Source organism: Panthera onca, chromosome D3, assembly GCF_046562875.1.
Source record: "Panthera onca isolate mPanOnc1 chromosome D3, mPanOnc1 haplotype 2, whole genome shotgun sequence".
Taxonomy (NCBI): domain Eukaryota; kingdom Metazoa; phylum Chordata; class Mammalia; order Carnivora; family Felidae; genus Panthera; species Panthera onca.
In genome coordinates, this window is record NC_138350.1 from 65,469,893 (window position 1) to 65,493,316 (window position 23,424).

The 23,424-nt window shown below is 43.3% G+C and overlaps 1 protein-coding gene across 1 annotated transcript in view; it reads right to left on the reverse strand.

Moving 5' to 3' along the window:
• PSTPIP2 (proline-serine-threonine phosphatase interacting protein 2) overlaps positions 1-23,424 on the reverse strand; it is a 73,777-nt gene that overhangs the window by 16,248 nt on the left and 34,105 nt on the right. Inside the window, exons 2-5 of the mRNA XM_078435282.2 lie at positions 15,018-15,118; positions 11,262-11,339; positions 5,975-6,009; positions 2,558-2,664 (exon numbers count right to left, since the gene is read on the reverse strand). Of these exons, the coding sequence (XP_078291408.1) occupies positions 2,558-2,664; positions 5,975-6,009; positions 11,262-11,339; positions 15,018-15,118 (321 nt within the window). The remainder of the gene's footprint in view (positions 1-2,557; positions 2,665-5,974; positions 6,010-11,261; positions 11,340-15,017; positions 15,119-23,424) is intronic.

Genomic DNA, 23,424 nt, shown 5'->3' on the forward strand with positions numbered 1-23,424 from the left:
GAGATATGTAAATGATTCAAATGGCCCTGCAGTACATGATTGAAATAGCTGCTTTGGTGGTCTGTCTGTCTGCATTCACGCCATTAAAGCTGTAAGCACACTCCGTGTAACCAAGGACGTTCCTTTCTTTGGAGATTTCTCTCTACACAGGCAGAGCACCATTCTGCCATGCTCATCCCAATGTCAGCGGAGAGGGCAGAACAGAATGTAGGCACCAGAGGAGAGTGACTGACCGTGTGCTGTCCCTGTCAGCCTAGCACATTCTGGGCCGGAGAAGCAACCTCAGGACCCTAAAACGCCAAGACTCCTGAAAGTGGCTCCTAAGAGCCCCCCCAACCTGGCCAACCCTCAGGGATGACAGCCTGTCCCTCATCATCCTCACCTGTACTGTCACTCACTCTGGTGCTTGTAGCCTCAGGGTCTGCCCCCAAGACGCCTCCCCCACCTCACTGATAAGGTTAGGAGTCCCCACTGCAGGTGAGGTGGCACCTTCATCTCCCCTAATATTTAATGCTCATCACGCTTTATCATGATGACTACGTCACATCATTCTCTGGCCATGCTCTACACTCCATGAGGGAAGGATGACCATGTCTGTATTGTTCACCACCCTCAGAAATCTAGTTAAGTGAGTAGTACACCACTAACTTCTGAGCTATTCTACCTGCCGTCCCCCTTCCCCCGTTTGCTAAAAGGAACCAATGGTTTTCCTTGATAAGTGGAAATGGCTCAATTTCCAGAAAGTGGAAGCCCAAAACATACAGTGAAAATGAGAAGTTAGCGTTGACACATTTTCTCCCAAAGTTTGATTTAAAAAAAAAGGGGGGGGGGCATCTAAAAACAGAAGTGGTACAACCCAGAGTTCACTGTGACACGAGTAACTAGAAATTTATTAATAAATTTCAGACTTCTTCAAGAAAGCTCAGAAGGCATTTTCCTCCTGTAGAGAGCACACAGAATATAGAGAACTTGGATGACAGCAATGAGCTGAGCACAGGCTCCTTTATTACTTAACAGAATTCAGAACACATTCTTCCAGTTATGAGAATTTGATCTTTGTAACTTGTTAGGAGGGGAAGTTTCAGAAGCCTTGCAAAATTAACAAAAGTCTCCCTGAAACGACTAAGGCTACCAAAGGCACTTGGAAACATAAGGAAATGACTTTCTGCTCCTCTTACTGGAAATCATATGTGTATAGACTCTGTTAATTTTGCCCCTGAAAAATTGTTATTTCTCTAGGTAGGTGGGCAAGGCTGGCAATGTCAGGTCAAAACAATTTGACTGTCTAATGGGTGGGTATATGTACATATTATTTCTGCTCTGAAAAATATTTGAGGCCAGATGCACCTCTCAAACCTGATATACGAAGTGTGAATGTGTGTGAAACCACTGATCTGGTATTCCTTAAATGTTGGTTTCCACCTTTTATTCCTAAGAAGAGGCATAGCTTTAAGAGCAGCTCATGAGATGACCATAGATGTAAGGCAGTCGGGCTCTTAAGTCTGCCATCCACTCCAAATGCCAGCTGGTCACCAAAGGCTGGAATTAGACTCTGGCTTAGAACCATAGGCAAAGTTTCTGAAAATGGCATATGGGTACACTCAGCCTTAACAGCTGGACCTTTTTTGGATACACACACTATAGACAATGACCTTCAGATGGTCAAGGACCAGGATGAGAACAGATTTCCAAAAAGTTCATGCAAAGATGTCTGGAGAGACCGGGGTGGAAATCTTTGGGTGCCAAATAAAGAAGAGCTGGTCCCCCATGTGAGGCTGACATTCTAACCTTATAGACCAGATGTAAAAAAGAAGAAATTCTAGAAGAGCTCTAGTTGGCTGTCAGGCCAACCTGAATGTATAAGTCATTTAGGAACAAGATAGAAGGGAGTCAGAATAGTCGCTGGTCTCTTCTAAGGAACACTTTACTACTGTATATCTGAACTTCTTTTCTTGATCCTTGTAACTTTTCAAACATTCACCAGTTTTATTAACTCTTGTTACTCCCATCTCCTTCCATGTAATTGGACAGAGTAAATTCCATCAATGAAAAACAGCCTATGCACATCTGCTTTGAAGACAAAAAGGACTTGGATTTCCCAGGGCCTCAGTTTCCCAATTTGTAAAATAGGGTGGTTAGACTACAAGGTCTCTGGGAGAATGTGAGTCTTCTCTACATCTTACCCTTCCCTTACTGCCTTCTCAAGGAGGAGGAGTGTGGTCTGGGAGTTCGTCAGGTTAAATGCCCTAGACTCTACCAAAGACAGGGTTTCCCCTTGCCAGTCATAGTCTGAATAGTGGCAGCAGATATGAAAAGAAGAAGGCCAGACCCATAAATCCTGCGAGAATTCAAAGAGAACTGGCCTGGGTGCAAATGGGTATAGAGACAGAACCATCTAGTTGGGTCTCCACATGGTTTCCCAATAAATAATCTCATAGGTTAAAAGAGGAGCACGGCTGCATGAAGGCGGGTGTGAGCCAAAGAGTTTGATGAAAAACCAAGCCTGGAGTTTTCCGCCACGGGAAAAGCAACGTCTTAACATATATGCAAATCCAACCTTTTTCCGTTGTAGCTTTTGCTTTTCCCTGAATTCTTCCATCTTCCTGGCCTCTTCTCTTAGAGTCTGGGCAAGCTGAATGTGACATTGTGCCACACTGTCTACCTCTGCAAAAAAAATTAAAAAAAAAACATAATAAACAAGATCTACATATGTCTGAATTGAAATATACAAAACCACACAAAACTTATCTACAAAATAAAATACTGGAACAAGTGGTAAAATTAACCCACCTCACTTGGTCACCAACATTTATCAACCCCCTCCATGTGCCCTGCCTTGCCCTGACCACCAAGACCAAGGCTAGCAAATCTTTAGCTTAACCTCCAAACACTAACTGTTACTAACCTAGTGTGTTCCCAGAACTGGGGAGAAGAACAGCCGAGGCCCCAGCTCATGGAGCTTACATGCTGAAAGATGTCACTGAACCCACTACAATTTCAAATTCAGTATTTATTTCTCATTAGATGACTCTAACGGTCTTTCCATCTCTAACGTTTTCTGAACCTGAGCATCTGTAAGAAAGGTCACACACACAAATTATGGCTATCAATAATTATTTCTAGACAGAAAGGTTATTGGTGATTTTTTCTTCTTATTTTCTAAGATCTTTGCAATGAGTACAGTTTACCTTTGTAGCAGCAAAAAAAAAAAAAATTCTTACTTTACTTGTTCTAAGAAAACAAATTGAAGCATGACTTTAAGGCTAGAAAGATGGACAGATCTGACCTAAGAAAAAAATTTAAACTTGTGTGTGTCAAAATAACTTTGAAAGGTTCCAAGAGACATGACAAATTAGAAAAATATTAGCAATTTATGTAACAGAATAAACCGCTATATTAAAAGAGTTTTCACAAGTCAAAAGAAAAATATATACATTCCAGTATAAAAAAATTGGTTAAAGAACATGGCATTTTTTAAAAGATTGGCTAAATGGCTAACAAACATTTGAAAATGTATTCAACCATAAAGCTATTGGAAAAAATGCAAAACCTCAACCCCCAGAGATGTATAATTTTTTACTTTTCAGTTAGGGAAAAATTTTTAAATGTGAAAATTCTTCATATTGGCAAGCATGGGTAAAAAATAGCACTTTTGGTGGGGGAGAAGTCAGTACAACCTTTCTGGAGGAGGTCTGGCATTTTATAAGACCGAAACTTTCAAATGTGAAAGAATGAGGCAGATCTATATGAACTGAAATGGAAAGATGCTTGGGAATGCAAGCTGGTGCAGCCACTCTGGAAAACAGTATGGAGGTGCCTCAAAAAAACAAAAATAGAACTACCCTACGACCCAGCAATTGCACCACTAGGCATTTATCCATGGGATACAGGTGTGCTGTTTCAAAGGAACACATGCACCCCCGTGTTTATAGCAGCACTATCGACAATAGCCAAAGTATGGAAAGAGCCCAAATGTCCATCAGTGGATGAATGGATAAAGAAAATGTGGTGTGTGTGTATGTGTGTGTGTGTGTGTGTGTGTGTATAATGGAGTACTACTTGGCAATCAAAAAGAAGGAAATCTTGCCATTTGCAACGACGTGGATGGAACTGGAGGGTATTATGCTAAGTGAAATTAGTCAGAGAAAGACAAAAATCATATGACTTCACTCATATGAGGACTTTAAGAGACAAAACAGATGAACGTAAGGGAAAGGAAACAGAAATAATATAAAAACAGGGAGGAGGACAAAACAGAAGAGACTCATAAATATGGAGAACAAACTGAGGGTTACTGGAGGGGTGGCAGGAGAGGGGATGGGCCAAATGGGTAAGGGGCACTAAGGAATCTACTCCTGAAATCATTGGTGCACTATATGCTAACTAATTTGGATGTAAATTAAAAAAAAAAAATAAAATAAAACAAGTTAAAAAAAAGAAATAGAAAGATGCTTAGATAATATTGTTGGGAAAAACAAATTGTAGGATATAGGTATAGTATGATCTCATTTATACAAAAACTCACGTGTGTGTGTCTGTGTGCAATTTAAGAGAGAGAAAGAGAACTGTAAATGCGTAGGAAAAGGTCTGGAGAGATATATCCCAAACTGCTGGCATGATGAAACCATTGATATTTTCATTTTAAAAATGACTTAAAAAATTTTTTTAAAAATAAATAAATAAATAAAAATTAAAAAATAAAAATGACTTAAAAACAAATGATCTGCCCTCACTCACCCCACAGATTCTGAACCACTGCCATGGTATCATCCTATTTTTTTATATGAATTGATACATTTACATGTGTTTAATTGCATAAAAATATCTGGAGTCACATTCACCAATAACTGCTTATCACTAGGAACTGAAAGTCTAGGTATTTACTATCTTCTTGATAGTTGCCTCATTTGAATGTTTAAGATAAATATATTTTTTAATAAGAAGGAAATAAAACTATTCGAGGAGGGTAGAAAGTAAGTCAAGTAACAGCAAGTACATAGGCTTAGGAGACCCAGCCTAGACTGAAGCTCCCTTGGGCCCCATGGTTAGCCTTTGCAGGGCATATAAAAAACATGAAACATAAACATTTCTACCTTGAGAAATGTATTCATTGGTGAGTTAAAGAGGGAAGAGAACACCTTCCATGGAAAAGTTAAGATGAATATCTGTTTAGCTAACATTTACAAACTTCTAGAACCAGTCAACTAGCTACAGAAACACTTAAGCACATACATACGATGCCATGTTAAAATCCTTAGCTCGAAAGCAGCAAGTATTGTGAAGAACAGAAAGCCTTAAAGGCCGTTTCTGAGTAACAGGACTGGGGACTCTTAGAACTGAACAGGAGGGCGCCTGGCTGGCTCAGTCGGTAGAGCATACAACCCTTGATCTCAGAGCCGTGAGTCTGAACTCCATGGTGGGTGTACGAATTACTTTAAAAAGGGGCGCCTGAGTGGCTCAATCAGTTAAGTGTCCGATTCTTGATTTCGGCTCAGGTCACGACCTCACAGTTCACGAGTTCAAGCCCCACATTGGGCTCTGTGCTGACAGCGTGGAACCTGCTTGGGATTCTCTCTCTCCCTCTCTCTCTGCCCCTTCCCTTCTCTCTCTCTCTCTCTCTCTCTCTCTCTCTCTCTCTTCCCTCTCTCCGTCAAAAAATAAAATAAACTAATAAAAAAAATTTTTAATAAAAAAATTTTTTTCAAAAAGACCCGGACAGGACCCCTTGAAGACCAAATTGCGAGGGCCTTGCCCTGGATTTCAAGTGTGAGAACCCCTGCTCGAAGTAAGTCAAATGCACGTCATGACTTCCACATGGAAGGTGGGCTCTCCAGCTCATTTCAGCTCTGCAGAGCTACTTCTCACCTTGGGAGCTGCTCTAACTTTTTTTTTTTACCCAATATGAGATGGCTGTTCAAAGTAAAACCCCCAGAACCAGCCAAGGGCAGCAAATATAGTTTAAAGAATCACTTACGCTTCTTGAAGACTTCAAGGGCCTGCTTCAGGGTGCTGAAAAACAAGCACATATATAACTTCAGTTCTGGAAATTGTTGTACAATCTTTTTTTCTTTTAAGTTTATTTATTTATTTTGAGAGAGACAGAGACAGTGTGAGTGGGGAGGTGCAGAGAGAGAGGGAGACAGAGAATCCCAAACAGGCTCCATGCTGCCAGCAAGGAGCCCAAAGCAGGGCTCGAACCCACAAAACTGTGGGATCATGACCTGAGCTGAAAACAAGAGTCAGACACTTGACCACCTGAGCCACTCACGTGCCCCTGTACGATCTTATTATAAACCCACTGCATGCTTCTCTCCGCCCACGTGTCATGGCCTGCAGACTCATCTTTGCATGTAAACTTGGGAAGACAGCAAAGGATCAAGATTTCTTCAGTTCAGTTTTCCTCTTTCTTGCTCTCTCAATCCCAGGTAAAGCATTATAAATTCTTCACTGTCCACCTGGGTAGAGCAAGATGCCCAAATTCCTTATGTTTCATTTCTCCCAATGATTATATAGGAATTATGATCCCTTTCTCATAAGAATACCAGTCCACTTCTTTAAAGTGTGATAATTAGAAATAAGGATACAAGGAAGGGTTCAAACCCTGGCTCCTGATCGCCCTCATTTTCACTCATTTGTCAATCATGTGTTCATTGAACATAAACCATGAGCCAAGTGTTGTGTCAGATGTTAATGATTCCATGGTACAAGACAGACTGGTCCCAGACCTTGGACTCTAAAGGAAAGGACAGACATGAAACACATCGTTTCAATGTTCTACTGCTAAAAAACAAACTACCCCAAATTTAGCAGTTTAAAACTACACACATTTACTACCTCACAGTTTCAGTGGGGAAAGCCCATGACTCATTTTTCATACCTTCTCTCAATCTCCCCCATCCTCTTACAGCCCATGGCTCCTCCTCCCTTGGAGATGCCCTGGCCCATGGTTTTAGTTGTCTGTCATCCTACACTTCCTAAAGTAAACATCCTTGTGAGGGTGACATGGCCCTGGGGATGTTCTTGCTCATGCTGCTTTCACTGGAAGCAGATCTCACTGGGCTCACTCCAGCCCCCTAAGTAGGAATGGAACTTTGTGAATTCATGGTCCCCGCACCACAACAGCATAACATCACGGATCACTTCTTGTATGTATATATGTAGGTGGCAAGCTTTGCTACTTTGCAAAGAAAAACCCCTTGTCTTTTCCAGCTGGCTGTTTCTTTCAGCTATTTCCTTTCCCCTGCTCTGTTTATCGCAAAGAAAGAATTCTTATTTCTCCATGCCTTTTCTCACACAAACACTTCCAATTATTACAAAGACATCAAGCAGGAAAACATAACTGCACATTCTCCATTCTCTTTACCCATCTTATGATACAATTATCGTGATATGGTGTGGATAGACACTAGAAAGTGTCCATGTCTAACAAATGTGCCAGTGGTCCCGAAGGACAAATGAACGTCACTGAAGTGCAGGCACACTACTGGAATTACTGGGAAATGCAGAGATATGGCATCAAACATCACCAGAAGGCTTTCTCAATTGGGAGTCGTGGAGCTGAAACCCAGCCTTACACATAAATAATCTGTTCAGGGTCTAAAGTTTTTCCCCCACTAAGCAACTGGCTGCAGGGCCACAAGAAGGGCAGCCTCAATCTCTCTTTAGTTTGTCATTAGCTTTGTTGTCTCACATCATCACTTAATTGCTGTTTCCCTTGTTCAGGACATGACAACCGGAGAGAATCTGAACTTTGGGGGTGGTGGCCTAGCAACATCCGACTCCTCTTTTCCCTAGTGTTCTCCTTCACTGTGGGAAAAGAAAATATTCTACCACCCTTTAAAATTCTTTTTAATGTTTATTATTTATTTTTGAGAGAGACAGAGCATTAGCGGGGGAGGGGCAAAGAGAGAGGGAGACACAGAATCTGAAGCAGGCTCCAGGTTCTGAGCTGTCAGCGCAGAGCCCGATGTGGGGCTCGAACCCACAAACCACAAGATCATGACCTGAGCCGAAGTCAGACGCTGAACCAACTGAGCCACCCAGGTGCCCCTCTACCACCCTTTCGATAAACACTTTGGCCTTAAATCCTAGCAAGCCCATTAGGCACCTGAGTCTCTCAATGTGGTCCACAAGATGAAAAATCCTAACTAGTCCACAGAGAAGCAGAGTCTTGCACTCTTATCGAGGGCCCCTTCCTAAAGATCATTCTGGAGGTGACAGAAACAGAAGTCACCTAAATGGCCTTCAACTTTGGACACTCTGTCCCCAGGCCTCATTTTTTGTTGCATCTTCCTGTCTGAGGTATACTCTTAGAAGGAACACTGACTGGCCTTTATCACAGAACAGAGAGAATAGTGTTCTCTATGAATTTACTAAGTTATAAGTCAAATGGGTAAGAATATAATAAATACCATTTTGGATCAGACTCATTCTGCTAAATACCTTTCCTAAGAAGTGTTAATGTGCGAGAATATGGCTCTTTCTCATGACATCACCTCAAGTTTTGGGGTATCTTCCCAAACAGCTTACGCTTTCTCTGCAAATAAGTTTTTTGGTCAAGTGACCCACTAATCTTCCTTGAAATTATCTAAACCCTGCTTGAATGACAAAGAAACATACCTAAATCTATGCAGTTTTGATCTGTCAACACGTAAATGTTTTACACGTTCAAAAAATAAAACTAAACCAAATAGGGAAAAGAAAACAATCCTTAAAATTTTTAAAATTGAAACAAAATTGGTTACATTTCACACATGAGATCATGACCTGAGCCGATATCAAGAGTCAGATGCTTAACCAACTGAGCCACCCAGGCACCCCAGAACACAGTATTCTCAGTGAAATACATTCTAAGATCAAAAGGAACTTCAAGGAAATGTTAAACTTCATTCAGAAGTATTATTATGAGTAGTAACATTGATATTATTTTGAAATATTTTAATATAAATAGTCATATAAAGCAAGTAATTGTGCTAATATTGTCAGGAATCAAGATTTTCAGTGCAAGGTGAAATGAATATAAAATTAAGGAAATTAAGTAAAACCCTGTGAAGTTATTTTAGAATTGGAAATATCAATATGAACTACTCATGCTTTTAAAATCTGTCCCCTGAGGGGTACCTGGGTGGCTGAGTCGGTTAAGCGTCCGACTTGGGCTCAGGTCATGATTTCACAGTTCATGAGTTCGAGCTCTGCATTTGGCTCTCTGCTTTCAGCACAGAGCCTGCTTGGGATCCTCTGTCCCACTGTCTCTCTGCCCCTCCCCCACTCACGCACGCACGTGACTGCTTTCTCTCTTTCTCAAAAATAAACATTTAAAAATAAATAAATAGGATGCCTGAGTGGCTCAGTCAGTTAAGCCGCCGACTTCAGCTCAGATCATGATCTCATGGTTTGTGGGTTCGAGCCCCATGTCAGGCTCTGTGCTGACAGCTCAGAGACTGGAGCCTGCTTCAAATTTTGTCTTTGTCTCTCTCTGCCCCTCCCCTGCTTGTGCTCTGTCTCTCTCTGTCTCTCAAAAATAGAATAAAATGTAAAAAAATTATTAAAAACAACTTAAAAATAATAAAATATAAATAACATAACATAACATAACATAACATAACATAACATAACATAATATATAATATCTGTACTGGGAAAGTGCCTAGAAACAGTGACATCTCTGTGACAATGACCAATGCTAGAAATCAGGGTTTCATCTCTAAATACAATAAATCACTAAAAGGAACCAAGAACATGTGGAGGAATATCTAATTCTAGGTTTAAATTTAAAATGTTCCAATTTAAACTTTTTCACAAAAAACCTATATTAAGAAAGTATGGCAAACATGAATAATTATTAAATCTAGGTGATTTGGGTATACAGCCAGTCTTTATGTTTGTCTTTTTACCTTTTAGTGTATTTTTTAATTTTTCATTTAAAACATCAAAAGTAAAATATAGTCTAATCAACAAATTCTCCTTATACCAATGCCTGATATCAGGGGGTAACAACTTTTTTAGGCTTATGTAACTATTAATATTTTAATAGTTTCTTTTCTATAATCCAGCACATTTCTGGGGTGGGGTGGGGTGGGGTGTGTGTGTGTGTGTGTGTGTGTGTGTGTGTGTGTGTGTGTGTGTTAGAAGCAAGAGAAGAGAAGAGGAAGGTCTATGTCTTATCTTCCCCCATTAGGGTCTCTGATAGGACACAGACCTCAGGGCATCTATGCAGCTCTCTATAGCACAGTATGTGATGTGATTAGGTCTGCAGAGGCCTGCAAAGTCTACTTGAAACTATTTCTCCCAAGCCTCCCTCAACATGCCTATTTTGAAGAAGGAATGTAGAAATTTCCATATGAGTAGGATGGGCTATAGAATTTGTGAGGTCCACTGCAAAATGAAAACGTGGGACCCGTTGTTTATAAATTATTAAGAATTTATGGGGCACCTGGGTGGCTCAGTTGGTTAAGCAACTGACTTTGGCTCAGGTCATGATCTCACCGTCCATGAGTTCAAGCCCTGCATTGGGCTTTGTGCTGACAGCTCAGAGCCTGGAACATACTTCAGATTCTGTGTCTCCTCTCTCTGCCCCTCCCCTGCTCATGCTCTCTTTCTCTCAAAAATAAACAAACATTAAAAAAATAAATAAATAAATAAAAATTATTAAGAATTTCAAAATGGGGACAGCAAAGAGCATCAAACCCGTTATGAAGCCCTTCAAAGCATAGGCTCCTGTATGACGGCCCATGAAGCCAACCCTATAGATGAGAGGGAGCGTGTTCCTAAAGCAGGCACCATGTCCTGGCCATTCCTGTAATCAGTGAGTAACAGAAGAATACGTATAGAACTATACGTATCAGTTGTGAGAACTATAAAATCATGCAGATTGTGAGAACTATAAAATCATGCAGACAGTCTCTCAGAGTTATCACAAACTGTGGGGTGTGTGTGTGTGTGTGTGCGTGCATGGAAGGCCCTCTATTAAACGTCTAGTACAAAATCATATATAGTATAATCCTACCTATGAAAAAGTATACATAGAAAAAGACTTCAAAGAAAATCTAGAACATTTTGCTAATGGATTGTGGCTTTGCAGTTCATTTTAGCCTCCTTTCTATTTTTTTAGATTTTTCACGACTCAAAATAAGAAAAAAAAAAACCTAAAAACTATTTTCACCCGACACACTTTACCCCACTGGCCAGCTCTGTCTGCTGAAGTGATGGGGCTCCTGGCAGTGTTAGTCAACCTGGAAACAGGAAAAAAGCATGGTACCTACTTGATCTCCAACTGTCCACACGGCTTCTTCCTGGAGAGGTTTAGCAGGTCTTTGCCATATTTCTCTTCAATTGATGCCCTAAAGGGAACAGAAGAGAGAGCTCTGAGTCTTTCTCGGGCTGACTCTTAGTTAAAACACATGGCACTCCCCTTGAGGGCAAAACTGCACTTCTGAAGGGAGAAGCTCAGATATAACACCATTCTCTAAAATGCAAAACTCTCCTACAGGACAGGGGGAATTGTGAGAAGATTGGTGGCCTTCATGTCTCAGTTGCCAGGTGGACATCACATCTTGGCAAAACCAAACATGGCCCCCTGACTGGCACAGGCCAGCGCGTTACAGACTATTCAAAACTGTGACCCAAGGATTTATTTACCAAAAATTTATTTTTATTCATATATATTTTTTAAGTGGAGTAAGAAATAATTCCACTAAATGCTGCACTCCTGAGGCCCACCCCTCTTCCCATGTTCTCGAAGAGTATCCTTTTTACCATCCTAAACAGTTCCTCATTCATAGTCAATTCAGTGTTTTATGTTTTTTGTTCTTTGGGTTTTTTGAGGGAGGATCTGAAGAGGGGACAGAGGATCTGAAGCAGGCTCCACGCTGACAGCAGTGAGCCCGATGCAGGTCTCGAACTCACAAACCGTGAGATCATGACCTGAGCGGAAGTTGGACGTTTAATCGACAGAGCCAATTCATATACACAGCTAAACTGTAGCAAAGAGAGGGAAATTTCAGAATATAAACTCTGCAGTTGGCAGGTCTCACAAAAACAACTGATTGTTACTTGGTGTAGCATGATCTAAAATGCCAAATATCCCCTTTCCCCACCACTTAAGATGTCTCAGGCACTGTACCAAGTATGATGAAGAGAGTTCCAGGGCCCGATTTTCCTAGGTTTGAAAGCAGATCTATCCTTTATTGACTGTGTGACCTTAGGCAAGTTACATAACCTCTCTGAACCACAGGCACCCCACACCTACCAGAGCAAGAGGAAAGGCCAGGCAACTAAACCCTGAAGAGGGTTGCACTTCTTCACATGAATTATCTCTGAACAGGACACAGGGAAGGAATGCACACTCCCTCACTGACAGCAGCCTCCTCATGGCAAGCTCACCACCAGAAAGGAAGCCCAGGGCCCAGGCAGGCCACATGACCAAGAGCCTCAAACCCCCGTACCCAGGGCATACATATCTGACACTCTGACCTGAAGCCGATTCTTTCCCAAAACCAGAGAGCATGGGACTGGTTTCTTTTGCTCTGAAACTCCTGCAGAAAAATGACCATATACTAGAAATACAGCACAGGGGCGCCTGGGTGGCTTAGTCGGTTAAACGTCTGACTCTCGGTTTCGGCTCAGGTCATGATCTCACGGTTTGTGAGTTCAATCCCCGGGTCAGACTCTGTGCTGACAGTGCAGAGCCTACTTGGGATTCTCTCCCTCCCTGACCCTTACCCACTCTCTCTTCCTCTCTCTGCCCCTCTCCCACTCGTGTTGTCTCTGTCTATAAATAAATAAATAAATAAATAAATAAATAAATAAGAACTTTTAAAAAAATACAATAAAAATATTTATTAATTTTTAATTTCCATATATTTCCTCCTCTTTTCCATATGTTTTTATGAGACATTTAAAAAGTGAGAACTTAGTTTCTGGGATCTGTTTGGACTTGTGTTTTTCAAACTGTGGGTCATAACTCACTTGCGCATAACAAATCTATTCAATGGGTCATGACCAGCCGTGTTTAAATACATAGAATTGAGTAAAATAATAGGGTAGTGACGTTTGTTAAACTCTTGTTTTATGCACGTGTGTACCGGACGGCAGTGTAAAATGTATTTCTTGCTGAGGGTCACATTTAAAAAAAATGTGGGCACCACTGAGCTACGACACCATCCACATCGTGTCAGGGGACTCTTGGATGGTCCCGCCTTGGCAGCGGAAGCTTCGGTCATGGATGTTTGACAATGCCTTCTCATGGATGCAGGGCAGGGCTAGTTCACTCCCAGGAGAAAATCGATAAAAGCACTAACTGGAGGAGGGGCACAAAAAGCAAGGGAGGCTCTACAATGTGCACACCCTGCAGTCATGAAATTCCTGTTTGCGTGCTCCCTCCAGAGCTCTGTTGAAGAACAGAGGAAGCCCACCTCCAGTAGCCATCAAGAGAAAGAAAAGTGGTAACCTGGTGTCACCTCTGTCAACCAGCTTGGGTAGAGGAGGGAGGCTGGTGTCTGGAAGGAAGAGGTGCATGACCAGCTAGCTCCCTGGAGGCTGACAGTGGACCGACCTCACTTCGCCCACGGCTCCTGAGAACTACAGTGTGGCAGTTCTCCGGTTCCCGGGGGCCTTTCAGACAGTTCAGGGACAGAGGCCTCCTCATCAGGGCGCACGACCATGTAGGTGTGATGTTACCCAATGTTCTCTTGAGAAGAAAATACAAAGACTTGATGGAAAAAGACTTTAATGTCTGTATCTCCAAGCTATAAACCTCTCACTCACTGTGTTACAAAGAGAATCTGTTCATTAGTTTGGGCCCTGGTAATGACCCAGCTCTTTGGCCAAAAATCCCCCTAGAGTACCCCTTCATCCAGAATCACTGGGCAATTGAGTATTCTGGAGGACTACGATTTTCCACAAAACTAACTTACCCCATTAAGTATGGAATTAAAAAAATAATAATAAAAAAAACCTTATCTATTACAAAAAGAAAAGGAGGGGCGCCTGGTGGCTCGGTTAAGCGTCTGACTCTTGGTTTCAGCTCAGGTCACAGTCTCATGGTTTGTGAGTTTGACCCCCGCATTGGGTTCTGTGCTGACAGTAGGGAGCCTGCTTGGGATACTCTCTCTCCCAATCTCTCTGGCCTTACCCCAACCCCTCAAAATAAATAAATAAACTTTAAAAATAAAATAAAATAGGGGCGCCTGGGTGGCTCAGTCGGTTAAGCGTCCGACTTCGGCTCAGGTCACGATCTCGCGGTCCGTGGGTTCAAGCCCCGCGTCGGGCTCTGGGCTGATGGCTCGGAGCCTGGAGCCTGCTTCCGATTCTGTGTCTCCCTCTCTCTCTGCCCCTCCCCCGTTCATGCTCTGTCTCTCTCTGTCCCAAAAATAAATAAACATTAAAAAAAATTTTTTTTAATAAAAAAATAAAATAAATAAAATAAAATAAAATGTAAAAAGGAAAGGAAAGGAAAAATCCTCTACACCATGCCAGTCCCCTCCTTCCCCACCAAGCTCCCTGCCCTCTGGAGTGCTGGGACCCGTCCGCCCCCATCTTTCTCACTGCTCTGCCCCTCCCCACCCATGGTCTCTGAATCAGGCTCCTTAAGTCGTGCTCCTCTCCTCCACCTGCAAGCTTGCTGCTCTTCCACAGACACCTCCGCCTATCAAATCCACCCCGCCCCTCCCCGCCAGGGCCGCTCACCGGTCCCATCGGTCCCATCGGCTATGAAGCTGCCCCTCTTTATTTACTAGTCTTTCACAATCTCCCTCTCCCGTGAGGTCTTCGGTGCTGCGCGTATCACCTCACTTAGCATTTTATTACATTTTGTTTGCTGTTTCATTCATGAATGTCATCTGTCAAAGCTGGTTTCTGAGAGCTTTGGGACAGAGATATCATTTACTTCCTGGGTATCATTCCATAGCCTACAGCAGAGGTCTTGGGAACGCTTAGAAACACACAGAAAGTAGGAAATTGTTCCTTTGTGTGGGGGTGTTTTGTCTTCCCCTCCATCTTCAAGGAAGAACAGCATGTACCTTTCTTTTAAAAAGTCTTCAAATTCTTTGCAGTTCCTGCGGCCGTTGTTCAGGTGCTGGATGATGCTGTCGTAGCCGGCAGTGCTGAGGATGTCTGAGCTCTGATGAGACAGGACATTTGTCAGGGCAGGGAGTGACGATAGCAGCCCCGAGCCTGGCGAGTAGACAGGGCAGACCACAGGGGAAGCTGGCAGTGGGAAGTTTCTAAAGAACTTCACCCCCAAGACATATATGACCAAAGCAAACAAAATAGAAGAAGTAAGAGTGTATGTGGCTGTGGGAGAATTTTCAAAGTTATGAAACTGAAGGGCCACAAAACAGGAAGGACATGACAGGAAATGGAGAGCACATGGATGAGGGAGCTGGCTGGGCTCTGTCCCTCTCTGCACCAACCCCCAAGGCCAAGTCACATCAGGACAGGGCAAGAGCTCCTGTGGGGTGGAAACCCACTGCAACCGCAGGGCTGCTTTAACCAGGGCTACACAATTTTCCCTTCGTTCTCAAACTTGTCACAGAGCTTGACACTGACACCTCTTCCCACAGCCAATAAGCCTGGTCTGAGGGTCGAGGGTCAAGGGTCAAGGGTATCCCTGCAAAGGGCAAGCAGCTCTGAGCCAGGAGCCAGGTCCCTGGAGTAGAGAGGGGGACCTGGCCTCCCACTGGGAAACATGAAGGGGAGTCAGCATGATCCATCACATGGTCACCGGCTGGCCCCAATCGGGGAGGGGTGGTGGGGAGGAGGGATGTTTTCTCATTTTAAATTAGCAATTTATGCCCATTTTATTTTATTATGTGTTCTGAGGTTGGAGGAAGCTACTTAAGTCCCCAAAGGAGTAGCCCCAGAGGCAGTACATTTTTAAAATCAAAGTCCCCCATGGGGCACCTGGGTGGCTCAGTCGGTTGAGCATCTAACTTTGGCTTAGGTCGTGATCTCACGGTTTGTGAGTTGGAGCCCCAAGTCAGGCTGTCTGCTGTCAGCATGGGGTCAGCTTTGGATTCTCTGTACTCCCCCTCTCTCTCTGCCCCTCCCCCTCCCTGTCATTTTCAAAAATACATAAAGATTTAAAAAAAAAAACTTTAAAATCAAAGTCCCACAACACTTCAAACCAACAAGTCAGGGGCTAAAAAATACCCCCTATGAGGTCCCCTAATCTGGCTGGTTCCCTGGCTTCTACTTCCAAAGGCATACATTAGGTTGCCTGATTCAGACTCTAGTCCCTTAGGGAGATTGGTTAGGCTGTCCCAAGTGTGCCCTGAGGAGCTCTGAACTCACCCACCCCCAGCCCAGCCAGGCAGACCACCCCTTCCCAGCCCCCAGTGGGCTGAGGGAGGTACTATTCTACCATTAGTGGTGAGTGGGGGACCCCTGAAGATACCTCTCTACCCAGCTCTGAGCACTGGAGAAGCAGAATCTCCCTCTTCCATTTGCTGCCACTGGCATGGCCTGGACTAGCAGACAGGGTCCCAGGGAGATCTAGCAGGACGAGGCTTGAGGCTGATTTCAACATGGCCTTCATAAACCTAACCAGCCATAACTCACACTGCATTTTTAATGAGCAGAGTCAATTTTACATGTGGGCATATAAATAAATCTAAGTTAGAAATGCATTTAGTTCTAGGAGTTCTGGCTGTTGTTTCAGCATAAATTTAAGCCCTGGGAAGCCTAAAGAAACAGCCTCCACCAAAGCTTCGTTCCTCTACCCACCCCCTCCATACACACTCTTCTGTCTCGGCCAGGGAGGCTTCTTCCTGTCACCAGCAATACAGCACTCAGCGGCAACTCTAACACAATGTTTACATTATCCCCTCCTAGATAAATCTAGATCCAGTCCTGCAACTGCCAGGTTTTCTGGAAGCCTTCTCTGAAGGACCCCAAGGCCCCCTCCTCTGGGCTTTCAGAGCGCCCAGCTTCTGAATTTGCTGCTTGGTATCCACCACGTGAGGAATCCTGCTGTCCCAACTCTACAGCAAGTTCCTGCAGCTTCTTCCAAGTCTTGGGGCGCTTCTGCACACACACACACACACACACACACACACACACACACACACACCAAAAAATCTAGCTTCGGGTTATGCACACCAAAGATCTACAGTAAGGAGGATGAAAACGCCTCTTGTGTTCCAGCCAGATGCATCAGAAGGAAGTGATGAAGGCAAAGACTCCTGAGTGAATGAGTGAATGGGCACAAAGGACCACAACCAATGCTGGCTTATAGACAGAAGTGCTTTGCCCTTCTCAGAGAAAAACACTTGGGTTCTCTGTTTTATGCTATTCTTTTGAAAAAAATGGTTTCTTTTTTCTTAATGAAGGGTGCAGATACATACTCTTTGAGCTGAGCAAGAAGGGTGGAGCTAGACCAGTGTTTCATGGAAACAAACCAAATCACTAGGCCTCGTGGTTGTCAGCTTAAGAAACCAGAATTCCTGCTTCAGAGCAGTGACTGGGCTACAGAGCCAACCAAGAAATGAAATCCCCAAGAGAAAACAAACAGTGCCCATGACCAAGTTCAAAGTAGTGGAAGATTTGGCCTGGGAACTCTTCATATGCTGCTCGGAAAGCATGGCTGGTAAGCTCTGACTAGCATAAGTAAGAATAGGAGGGTCAAGTAGGATAGAAGACTGCATGAGTACCAAGATGGCATCTCAGATCTGCCATCAGAAGTGATAACCCCATAACCTCAATATCCTCAGCTTGTTAATTGGAGTTCTCTACACAATATCCCTGACTTCCCTTCCTCAGCTTTCCCCACACTGGTCTCTTCCCTGTCTTCTATATGGACAGTTTACATTTATACCTCAGGACCTTTGTACATGCTTTTCCCACAGCGGGAATGGCATCTCCTCCTCTGGTTTGGGGCCAGTTCAAATCCCATTTCCTCTCTGGAGTCTTCCTCAAATAATTCCCGCTAACGACTTCACTTCCTCTTCTAAACACCTGCAGTGTTTAATGCCCATTCCTCTATTTGGCTCTTATTATACATTATTTTATATCATTAGTTAACATATTTTTAAAAATTAGTTAACTTCTTAAAGAGTATCTGGATTACACCCAACTTTTATCACCCACAGTAGCTTCCATGTTAGTGGAGCTTGAGAAATATCTGTTAATTATATGCCAACTACGGACAAGATACTAACAAGGTTACCAAGTCCTCATTAGCTGCAGTTCTTGCAGTCAAGGGGCCTATTGTTCATTTAGAGAGTCAATAAAAGACAAATACATAAAACAAATGTGTATGCACAAGGAAAATTAGAGACTAAGACGATACACAAGACTATAAAGAGAAAATATATAATGAAAGAGGTACATAAGAAAGAATAGGCTTGAGTCATCAGAAAAGAGAAGAGAGGAGCCTGGGTGGCTCGGTTAGTTAAGGGTCTGACTTCAGCTCAGGTCACGATCTCACAGTTTGTGAGTGCAAGCCCCACGCCGGGCTCTGTGCAGAGAGCTCAGAGCCTGGAGCCTGCTTCAGATTCTGTGTCTCCCTCTCCCTCTGTCCCTCCCCTGCTCTCACTCTGTCTCTCAAAAATAAATAAACATTAAAAAAAAGATATTATGAAGAAAATTAAATGGCAGGCCACAGTCTGGGAGAAACTATTCACCTTACATATGTCTGTCAGAGTCAGGGGTAGAGTATTTGAACATATATGTCTGTCACAGGACTATGTCCAGAATATATAAACAACTCCAACAAATTCATAATAAAAACATAAGCAACCCAATAAAAACCAGGCATAATACTTAAACTTCATAAATACTTCATAAAAAGACACTTCATAAAAGATATTCCATTTGGCCAAAAAGTTTATGTAAAGTTGCTTACCATCACAGGGAAATTCAAATTAAAGTCACGGTCATATCTACTTCATGCTCACTAGAAAAGCTAAAATTAAAAAGTCAGCATTGAATGTAGGCAGGAATGTTGAACCACCAGAACTCTCATGCATTCTGATGGGAGTGTAAAAATGGTACATTTTGAAAAATGGCAATTTCTCAAAAAGAAAAATATACACATACTCTATGGCCCAGAGCTGCACCCTAAACATTTGCCCAAGTGAAATGAAAACATATGTCCACAAAAAGACTTGCACAAGAATGTTCATAGGAGTGTTGTTCACAATAGCCCCAAACTGGAAACAACCCAAATGCCTAACAACTGATGAATGGCAAACAATTTGTGATATATTCATACAGTGGGATACTACTCAGCAATAAAATGACAGAACTACTGACACAGGAAACCACATGGATGAATCTCAAAAACATTATGCCAGTGAGGGCACCTGAGTGGCCCAATCAGTTAAGCGTCTGACTCTTGGTTTCGGCTCAGGTTATGGTCTCACAGTTTGTGAGATCACGCCCTGAGTCAGGCCTGCTCGGGATTGTCTCTCTCTCACTCTCTCTCTCTCTCTCAATAAACATTCAAAACAACAACAACAACAACAAAACCTCATGCAAGTGAAAGATGCCAGACACAAAAAAAGCATTTAATGTGTGATCTCATTTACATGACATTCTAGGGCAGCCAGGCAGTTTTAGGACTTACCTCTACAGGAAAAGAAATAACAGTGATTACCTGAGCCAGGGGAGAAACTGAGGGTGGAGTAGGAAGGGCCCCTCGGAGAACTTCCTGGAATGATGGAAATGCATACACCCATGTGACCCACATTCTTATCAAGATCTTTCTATAGAGGTGTGGGTTGTACAGGTATGTGTAGTTTTTGAAACTCCTTGATCTGCAGATTTAACTTACATAAATTACACTTCAATAAATTAAAAAGCAAAAAAAAAAAGAAAGAAAGAAACAGAATTCAGAGGGAACACAGGCAGGAAACACAGTAGGAGGAACAGAGGAAGCTAACTAAGCCTTGGAAGTGCATCTGGCCTTGGAGTCCTGTGTGAGACAGGGAGATGACAACGAAGGGAGAACAGATCTAAGCACCCAGCAAACCACCCAAGGACCCAGAACGTAAGGTTTCATAATGCTCGAATTATAAAGAGTTAAAAAGCATTCAAGTTTCAGTCAATGTGTTAGTTCTTTGACCACAAAGAAACTTCAATTTTTTTAAGACAAAAAATTTGCCAGCTCCAGCAGTAAGCAACATGTGTGCCACATCAGCAGACATGTGAATCAAAGAATAGTAGTAAAAGTCGTGTGAGCACACAGGCTGGCAGTCCAGACCAGGTCAGGGTGTGGGTTCAGAGAAGGAGGAAGTCTCTGTGCACTGCCTGGTGGAGGGTAACTCCACTGCCCACCAGCTCCCCACCCCAGATCTAACACTCAGGTCTGATTTCAGTCACTCAGTCCAGGCATATACACTCTCCTTCCTGCCCAGCGCTGAGCCCCATGCTGCAGGGGCCTCTCAGAACTTGTTTCCATGATCCTTTTCCACCACGTGGCCTCTGGGCAGAAGGTATAAGGGCAGAGGGGAAGCAAAGCATCCTGCAGCTTCCAAAGCTGCCATCGCAGTTACAGGCGCTGCCACCAGAGCGTCCCCACATCTGGGTCTGTGCTACATGTCACGCCCACCCTATCATGGTGTCTGCTACACGGTTTCCCTAGCTGTGGGCTCCAAGGACCACCTGTGCCAGAATCACCCTCGCAGACTCCCAGGTTCCACCCAGACCTGCTGGGTTCTGAGCTTGGGGCAGGGGAATCTCCACTTTTTACGCTCCTTCCAAGTGACTTAATGCCGTTTGAGAACTGCTGCTGCCCCAGAAATGATAAAAGACAAAAGAACAATCAAGGTTCCCACGCAGAGGAGCTGAGCACAGAGGAAAGCAGGATGCATGCAGGCAAAACTAGAAAACGTGAGAGATTGGGGTGGCAGGAGAGTGACTGTAAGAAGGGGCATGGAGAAGAGGGCAGAGAAAGACTCCATGGTTTGCACTTCATTTTGAAACCTCAGATTTGGGGGGCACCTGAGTGGCTCAGTCAGTTAAGCATCCAACTCTTGGTTTTGGCTCAGGTCATGATCTCATGGTTCGTGGGTTTGAGCCCCACATCGGGCTCTACATGGACAGTACGGAACCTGCTTGGAATTCTCTCTCTCTCCCTCTCTTTCTGCCCATCCCCTGCTTTCCCATTCTCTCTCTCTCTCTCTCTCAAAATCAATAAATAAACTTTAAAAAAAAACCCACAACTCTGATTTTGAGTAAAAAATGCAAATTAACATTGATGCCCTCTGGGGACCCGGGGCTGGGGTCTGCTAACTTGGTGTTACATACAAAGGCTGCATTTGTTCGCTGCCTGAGCACATGCTGTGCCACACTCTGCATTACAGGTCCACAGCGTTTTCCACAAACACAGCAAGATGGGAGCTATTTCCATGTTTTACAGCTGGAGAAAATAGGAAGTGAGGGTCTCCTTATCACTACCTCTAACCACAGTGAAAGATCTTAACCCTCAACCAACAATATTATTCAAATCTCTGTTATTCATGAAAAGTTATACAGCAACAGTAGACTGGGGGTAAAGACCAAGGCATTCCTTTTACCTCCCTATGCTCTCCACCCGGAACTTTCTTTCCTGCTTGCTTTCCTATCTCTTTTACCCAGAGAGGTAAAACCAAATGGTTCAAACTCACGTTATCAGCAAATATGGATTAGTTATTGTTAATTAATATTAATAATTAGGTCTAACATCCATTGAATGCTCACTGTATTCCAAATAGCATACCAACTATTGTGAGTGGAATATCCTGTTTAATTCTTATAATAATCCTGCAACACAGGGATCATTATTATCTTCATTTATAGGACAAGCAACTGAGGAACAAAGTCTGTATTCATAAACCACTCAACCACACAGCTTCTCTTCCTGGAGGACAAGGACCATAGCTAACTTTCTGTCAGTCTGCTTCCAGCAATTCTAAAGACTTTTTTTTCAATGTTTATTTATTTTTGAGAGAGAGAGAGAGAGAGAGAGAGAGCATGCCCACATGAGCTGGGGAGGGACAGAGAGAGAGAGGGAGGCAGAGGATCCAAAGCAGGGGCTAGAACTCAAAAACCATGAGATCATGGGGCACCTGGGTGGCTCAGTCAATTAAGCCTCCAACTCTGGCTCAGATCATGATCTCATGGTTCATGGGTTCTAGCCCCCTGTCTGGCTCTGTGCTGAAAGCTCAAAGCCTGGAGCCTACTTTAGGCTCCTACTGTGTCTCCCTTTCTCTGCCCCTCCCCTGATTGCACTCTTTCTCTCTCTCTCAAAAATAAACATTAAAAAAAAAAATGCGTGGTCATGACCCGAACTGAAGTTGGACATTTAACTGAATGAGCCATCCAGATGCCCCTAAAGATTTTAAACTAATCTCTACATCCAGTGTGGGGCTCGAACTCACAACCCCGAGACTGAGATTGGCATGCTCCACCTGCTGAGCCAGCCAGGCGCCCCCCCTAACCCCAGCAATTCTACAAGGGACACACCCAGGCTTTAACACTGTACATGGATTTGAGTCCAAATTCTACCCCGCGCCAGCTATGTGACCTTGGGCTAAGAGCTCAGACTCTCTTCATGTTAACTTACCAGACTATCAAACGGGGATTCTTGTAAGGATCAAATGAGATATTGTGCTTTGAGTTTGTCAAGTGCTTCATAAACTAAAGGAATTATGAGAGACACATTCAAATTTCTCAAGACCAGGCCACATAAGCAAAAAAATCAAATGTATTTGGACCGTGTGAACTTTTTTACTAAAAACAGACAACAGTGAAAGAAATGTAGCCTGTTAGCTATTCAAAAATAAGTATGTCGGGACACCTGAGTGGCTCAGTTGAGCGTCTGACTTCAGGTCAGGTCATGATCTCACGTTTGTGAGCTCAAGTCCCACATCGGGCTCGCTGCCATCAGCGCAGAGCCCGCTTTGGATCCTCTGTCCTTCTCTCTCTGACCCTCTCCCTCTTGTGCTATCTCAAAAATAAATGAAACATTAAAAAAAAATTTTTTTTAATATGTCATCATCACAGGAAGCAGCCGGAAAGGTGTCAGAGAGACCTCAGAAAGGGACATGGAAACTGCTGTTTCGGCCATGTGTTCCTAAATCAAAAGTCAAAATTGGGGCGCCTGGGTGGCTCAGTCGGTTGAACGTCTCACTCTTGGTTTGGGCTCAGGTCATGATCTCACGGTTCATGAGTTTGAGCCTCTGGGCTGAAAGCGTAGAGCCTGCTTGGGATTCTTTCTCCTTCTTTCAGCACCTCCCCTGCTCTCTCTCTCTCTCTCTCTCTCTCTCTGTCTCTCTCAAAATAAATAATTAAACATTAAAAAAAAATAAAGTCAAAACCATATCGTGGTTTTGTCCTTAAGCCTTCTTGTAAGCCATAGCAGGGGACTGTGAAAGCAAGAATGAAACGCACCCCAGTTCCAACTCCAGCTGTGCTCTGCAAGCCCACAGGGTGCCTCCCTCACCT